General features: G+C 40.7%; 1 protein-coding gene across 1 annotated transcript; it reads left to right on the top strand.

Annotated features, from left to right (window-relative positions):
• The first annotated feature begins 2,256 nt into the window (after nt 1-2,256).
• Nucleotides 2,257-6,924, top strand: LOC145415136 (rheacalcin-2-like). The gene is made up of 5 exons (XM_080284558.1): nt 2,257-2,320; nt 2,451-2,571; nt 3,672-3,781; nt 4,977-5,082; nt 6,765-6,924. The coding sequence occupies exons 1-5, from the start codon at nt 2,257-2,259 to the stop codon at nt 6,922-6,924; spliced, it is 561 nt and encodes a 186-aa protein (XP_080140684.1).
• The last annotated feature ends 610 nt before the right edge of the window (nt 6,925-7,534 follow it).

Genomic DNA, 7,534 nt, shown 5'->3' on the forward strand with positions numbered 1-7,534 from the left:
GGTAAACCAGCTCTGCTGTCAGACCCTGCTGCAGATGTCGCTGATTGCATTGTGCAGTTGACCCTCGTGCGGTGTGGTGCAGTGAGGATCTGTCCCTTCTCCCCTTTGGGGCTAAGATGCGAATGAATGTATTTAAGAGTGTGTCGTCCTGTCTCGGCTACCTCTCTTTCCTTGGGGGAAGCAGCCAAGGTATATAGATAGATAGATTATTATTATTATTGTTATTTTGAGGATAAGTTCTGCTTCTTCCATTCCAGTTCCCTCCTTCACGTGTAGGAAATTATTACACTATAGAAACCATTTCATTCTCTCAACCGAATATACCCGTATGGAGACAGCCCTCCCTCCTACCAACCCACCCCACCTCACTCATCCATCCACTCTGGCCACACACCCCACCCAACTAAAACCGCCACTCTCCCCACTCGCCCACTTAAATCCTCTCCAACCATCCTATAAACCCTGACTATCCATCCCATTCACACCTCCACCCCACTCACCATGGCCATCATAGTGTTATAGTTCATGTGAATCTCCCGTTAGGGGTGGCCGCAAATTGGTTCCACGTCTTCTCTGGCATTTAGCTGCCCTTGTTTTGACTCACCCCCACCTCCCGATATATCCACTTCATCCTTCCATCTCATATTTGGTCTACCTCTCCCCCTCTCTCCCTCCACCCCACTCACATACGCTTTCCAAGTCAGTCGCTCATTCTCACTCCTATCCACACGGTCAAACCATCTTAGAGTATTTCTCCTTACGTTTTCAATCACATCCACATCAACATCACAACGCTCCATTACTTCCCCATTTGTCTGTGTGTCTCCCCATGTAACATACTCCTCTCAAATAATTCATTTCCATGGCACGCAGTCCTAACTTATGTCCTTCCAACAGGGTCCAAACTTCGCCATACAGTGGGGACCACAGTACTTCTTTACTTTCATGCTCACTACCCTATTCCTTATCAATGCAATCAGTCAAACACCAACCTCCGATCCACGGGGTTAGCAATACTTCATAGTAACACTTGCATAAATAAGGACACATACATGTTACTCACACTGCTGCCAGATGATTTTCCCCGGCTGAAAGATGTCCTACCATTCCGAGGGTTAAAAGATGCCTTGAACAGCGCTATTGGGTTAACAGACATTACTTCAGGCATTTTATTCAGGAAAATAACCAGGAGACTTTGCTAAACTGAGAGAAATACTAACAGATAGTTAACACCAGGTCAAGACAAACATGGAGAGAGGGGAAGAGGGACAAAAACAATCTGATTAACGATGAAAAATGTTAAAAAGTCTGGCTGGGATGGAACACGGTAATGATTAAAAGGTTTGCGTATGGTACTGTATTTGTCTAACCCGTGGACTGACAAACCTCCATGCTGCTGCGCAGTTGGTGCTTTTGACGATGATGTATTAGATCAACAATGTACGGTACGTGTGGATGGTTCCGTACGTGCGGGTGGTTAATCCATAGGGTGGACAAGATAATTTCAGACTTGTGTTATTCAGAAAATGGAAGTGTCATCTCTTTTTGCAAACACTCTGATGGTTATACACTTATGCATTTTCATATACCTGCTTGTATATACTAGTCACCGAAATAATAATAATAAAAAAAAAGACGGCGTTGTTTGTGATGTGATATTGCTGTTCGTAATGATGAGAGAGAGGAGCAGGAGGAAGTGGAAACAGAGAGAAAACAGCCACTTTAGAGTTAAAACAACCTTAAAGGCTGAAAGACCTAATCTTTCACACACCTCACATCGACATTTGAAATTGTATTTTTTAAATGATCAGAAAGATCACTTTTATTTTCTCTTTCAATATGGAGGGGCAATAACATTTCTGCAGCATACAACATTTTCGAAATCGCTTTGCTTTTCAGTGGTAGATATTCACTCTGCTAACTCAGTGCCACCTTCCTTAACTGTTCTAGCCTGAACAGTAGGCTGCTTGTTTTTGTCGCCTGATTTTCTAAGCCGAAGTTCACAGCCGATCCAAGCTATTTGACAGAATCTGTCTGAAGGAAAAAATATCGCTCTCGTATTTACCCGGAGGAAATCTTATCATAGTCACTTAATAGACAGCATGGCGGTTGTGTCGCGATAACGCATGGGTCTGATTCATCATAACAAATGGTGTTCCTGGTGAGTACTAGCAACCCTTCAATCAGACTATATAACAGGTCTCTCTCCGAGTATCAGTAGTCTCTCTTCTGTAGGTTGAGGTGAACAGCAGCAAAATGCCTCTCAAGCAGATAAACTTTTTCTTGGCAGCTGTGCTTGTCGGGTACGCAGGTACCACAGGTGAGTATAATGTGCAGTGCACGTCTTTTGTGTTCACAAACCGATGATGTTTATGATATTTATTAAAAGTTTTATTAACTGGTTAACTTCACCTTGTAACAACTTACAGTTTTCCTCCGCTAAATTACAGGAGCTGTGGAGCAGACTGAGTGCCCAGAAAAGTTTCTGAAGAGTGAGAGTGGCGAGTGTTTCCATATTTTCCGTGATGTTCTGCTTGGTAACAGCCCAGCCGTCACGTGGCATCAGGCAAGGTAAGTGACAGAGCGGGCTTTCGTGTCAGATGATCGAAACTTATGTACCGAATTAGCTAAGAAGATGTTTCAGTGAATTATACCATTTGCACATAAGTTACAACCTGCAAGATATAGAGTGCTGACGCAAGATCTAACGGTATTCTTACGAACAATCGACGACGCCTGCGAGAGATTATCACACACACACACACACACACACACACACACACACACACACACACACACACATACAACATACCATTGCTAATTTAGTGGGAGTGTATGAGATGCTGCAGTCATTATCAGTTCTCCGTGACTTGGTTGATGAAAGATTTGATCGTAGGGAAGACTGGGCTAATCCATCACTATTTGTATCCAAGATGTGGCCTGAAGTTTTTCCATCATTTAAACGTTGGCGGGGATGTAGGGTGATCTCCCACGGCGTAAATTATCTGGACAATATAACCTTAGCCCCAGGCCCCCCTACGCCCAGTATATGGGTTGCTTATACTGCTTTGTCTTAACAGAACAATCACTTCTGTCTCAAGAAGATTTCAGTTTTCCATTAGTGTTGGATTAATGGAAATATGTAGCAAAAGATAGACTCGTAATACATTATAACGCTTCTGTGATTAGTGAAATATTGATGCGTTATTGATTAGTTGTTAAATTAGTGTGATGCTCAAACACGTGTTGATGCCGCGTTGATGGGGTCAGTGCCGTGTTAATGACGTAGTTATCTCGTGTTACAGACGCACCCGTGAGGCATTAGTGGTACACTGTGACTTAACAGGCAACTTCAGCTTGCAGTGTACTCTGTTTACAGTTCAGATAATATTGCTGCTACTGCCATTACTGCTGCCACTACCACTGCTATTACTACTACTACTACTACTACAAATACTACCACTTCGTATTAATGACATATTGATGGCGTATTGATGCCATATTAATGCCCTACTCATTTCGTGTTATTACACTATTGATGTAGTGTTAATGCCGTATTCACACCGTTTTAATGCTCAACTGATGACGTGTTAACTCCTGATTAATGCCATATTAATGCACTATTCATGCCTTATTAACACCGTGTTATTGTCGTGTTATTGGTGTTGCAGGGATCTGTGTCGTGGTATGGGTGGTTCGGGGTGGACTGCGGACTTGGCTTGGACCGTCACCACAGACACACTCATGGAGTTTAACGATTACATCGTTGAACATGAGCCAGGTGAGACGACATCATTCATCATCAGTATTATTATCATTATCACTATCATCATATACACAAATATTCTCATCCTGGTTATCACAATCGTCATCGTTATTGTAAGAGTCACTTTCAAAGTCTTTACACCCACCAGCCTGTCATCATTAAAATGCATGTCAGGATCATTATTATCACCCATTTTATCACCAAAGATATTATCATTGTTAACAGTATTGTCATTACCTTCATTACCGCCACTGCCTTCATTGCAGTAATCATTGTCTATGGCAATGTCGTGGACGTCAATTATGTCATTGTCATGATAGCTTCATTATCATAATTATCGTTACCTGTCATTAACATAATCATTATTACTGCTGTTATAATTACAATTATTGTATTGTCCGCTAACATTATGATTATCATTAATAGTCATTACTGGCCTCTGTATCTGCATCTTTCTCATATTCATTACTCTTGTCATTAACATCATAAATTTTATCATAATTTTGATCACCATTACCCTCATATCATCATAAGTATGCTTAGTTTTTCCTGGATCATCATCAATGTTTTGATCATGATCATAACCATTATTTTCATCACCATTACAACTGCCATTACCATCATCCAGTCACTATTCATTCTTGGTTTCCCTAGAAATTGTGACAATATCATGCTAAAAGGAACAACTACAATCCAAGTTAATGAAGGTGTGGCCCACTTTCCATGGGCACCTCATTTATAATACCCCTACTAATGTATCAGTATATGTGGGGTAAGTTGATTAAACAGGGAGACATAAGAAGCTGTAAAAAGAAAATTGTGAAGCAAACGTTGTATGATAAGTTAAAATGGTATGGCTGGATGGAAAGAAGCTTGATAAGAAGTTGATTTCGAAGTTGTACAGATAAGAATTGGACGGGGGTACAGTAAGGGTAGGCCATAAGGTGGAAGGACAGTGTGAAAGAGATTTCCAATTATGTATGGCAAAGCATAAAGATGAGTAAGACGCATGTATGAAAGAGATAAGACATAGTGATATATGGAAGGATGACTCGCTGATGCTGATTTATGACGTGCATAATTTGAAGCAAATGAAGAAAACCGTCAATCAGTGCGAACGACCCATAAATTATTGAAACTGGATTGTGTGTGTGTGGGTGGGGGTATGTATGTGTATATGTATGAATGAATTATCATTATCACTTGACAGACATGGATCAAATGGGCTACATATACTGGGTGGGGGCGCACCGAGCCACGGCGAACGGACACTGGGAATGGACAGACGGACAACGGGTGGATCTCACATCCTATATGTAAGTGACTCGATCGTAATATCCTTCACTCTTGTTTCGGTGTCTTCTCCTTCAGAGCGCGTCCATAACTGTTTCCTAAGATGAGTGTGTATCTATGGGTTACTAACGCTAAAGTTTACGAAATATTTAAACATAGAACCAGGTGTTTCCACGTACAGTAGCATTGTTTCTGTCGTGGTACTTTCTACACTAGAAGATAAACTATAGTGTTAGGAAAGTTAGTGATAAGCAGGAGGCATCACCAAACATTACAATGACACATTGACAATGAGTAACCATTATCACCCTCTTCACGGCAACCCACAAGACTTAGTTACCGCCACGGTGGCCGAGTGGTTATGTTGCAAGCGACAATGCTGTTGCTCCGTTGACATCAGGGTCCGAATCATAGTACGGGAAGCCAGCGCCATTCAACTCGAGTTCATTAATCCCCTGTGGGTATGTAGGTAATATGAATGCCTACACTAACGCATGAGGTTGCTAACTGTAGTAACCTGGATACCTGTATCCGATGATAGTGAGAATAACTCGCCACATGTCCAGAGACCCAAGTTTACTGCACAAAAACTTTCCATACACATTTTCATGTTAGACTTATCTTTCTAAAGTCTCTGTGCATCAATCTAAATTCGATCTTTTATTGCCCCATGAGGAGCGCAGTGTCCCGGGGCTAAAATATATGGTTTCAACAATTAAGGTGAATGACCAGCGGCTCATCCTTGAACGGTATTATGAGCAACAAGTTAGGCGCTTACAGAGAGCGCATACTTCTGCATATGCCTGAAACAAAAATCTCAGATTACCACAAACTATTTAAATCAACTCTTCCTTGGTCCATGACCCACACATCAACAAAATTTAACTGAAACCCATCACTAATAGATACCTTGTACACAAAAAGACAAATATAGGTGAATATATGACCTTCATCGTTACTGACAGAGGTATATAACCCGAGTCACGCCCAGATATAAACCTTTTTGAAGCACGTCTGGTTGGAGCACCTAAGCGCAGTTTACCACCAGCTGTACATTGGTTCACTGGATGCCATTTATAGTAACAAGTGGTTTTCTGGGTTACAAAAAAATTCATTCAATTTGTCACTTAATGTACAGTCCCCTGAATGTCGTGAGTGCGTAATGGCCACCTATGGACAATGTTTCATTAATGTAAAATGCATACATGTTGCTGTATTTAACATTTTCTTTCCTATTTGACTGATGCAAGAATGGATGTATTGCTCATGTCATTGAACTCTCTGTCGACTGAATTAAATATCCTTTTTTTTTTTTTTTTTTTTTAACAAATCCAACCTATCTTCTTTTTGCTATAGAAATTAAATGAGGATATATAATACGTTTCTTTTCTTGTTCATTTACTTAATACGAGAAAAGGCAATGTTGACAGTGGTGGTGTTGGTGGTTTTGGTGTTAATGACTGGGTTCTACACACTCCTTTTATGTCAATGGTGAGTCAAAATTATGTTGATAAGGACAATGAGTTGATTCAGCTGGATGCTACCAATATTCTTAACGAATGAAGCAAATAAGATTCTGACTGCGATGATAGTGACAACACGATGATGATTCTAGATTCTATCTTGGTACGTTTAGAAGGATGGATGATGGTGATGAGAACGATGATAATGATGTTTGCTTTTCTCTCCCCTGTCGTTGCTGCAGATGGTTGGCCGATGCGCCTTACAACCACTACGACCTCGCCTACGGCATGCTGGTCCCGGCTGGAGCCTACGATCGTCACTACATGTACGAATATCAAGAGGGCAACGTGGGTCCTTCCTTCATCTGTCAGGCCGCGCCCTTATGTACCACACAACAGTGAGGCGAAGAGCACTATCTTGATAGAGAGAGATGCGATATGAATGACACAGACTTTGCAGTGGCACACGGAGGTGACTCACATTTGTTTCTGACATGAAACTGGTAATGGAAGAGACAAAAGGATGATAATCATTGCTGATCCACACACTTATCTGTTACTCTGGAATTAGAAATTGAATACCTTCATTAAAATTCATGCCTGTACTTCAGTAAACTTCATGAAACACCAGTTTTCAAAAAGCAGTAATAAGTTAATGTATTATTAAGTAAACAGTACCATAAAGAATAATAAAAGGTACCCCTTACAATAACATGAAGTATTTTTCGTTTTACTATTTCATTTACTGTTTACAAACAATTATTAGAGCTTTCAAGATATTCTTAAAGCGAGATATTGTACATAGCCGCTTATAAGACGTCACAGAGTCTCCCTTAGCTTGTACATTTTTGTCTGGAGATGGCAGCCTTAAGCCTACAGAGGATGTCACCTGACAGGAACAGAGAGGAAAAAAATGTAAATGTCAAAAAAGGCACATAATTGTCTTTTAATAAATTAACATTTCTCTTCCTGGAATTAATTAATTATGAAGCCATATGTGGTACCTCTTTCA

This window comes from Coenobita brevimanus, chromosome 13 (genome assembly GCF_032717465.1).
Source record: "Coenobita brevimanus isolate Jiangsu-jjx chromosome 13, ASM3271746v2, whole genome shotgun sequence".
Classification (NCBI taxonomy): domain Eukaryota; kingdom Metazoa; phylum Arthropoda; class Malacostraca; order Decapoda; family Coenobitidae; genus Coenobita; species Coenobita brevimanus.

What these genes read in the sequence shown, in the direction of transcription:
- LOC145415136 (XM_080284558.1), top strand. Translation starts at nt 2,257, where the DNA reads ATGCCTCTCAAGCAGATAAACTTTTTCTTGGCAGCTGTGCTTGTCGGG. An exon ending in CGGGTACGCAGGTACCACAG is followed by an intron (nt 2,321 to 2,450) that starts GTGAGTATAATG and finishes GCTAAATTACAG; the next exon opens with GAGCTGTGGAGCAGACTGAG. An exon ending in GTGGATCTCACATCCTATAT is followed by an intron (nt 5,083 to 6,764) that starts GTAAGTGACTCG and finishes TCGTTGCTGCAG; the next exon opens with ATGGTTGGCCGATGCGCCTT.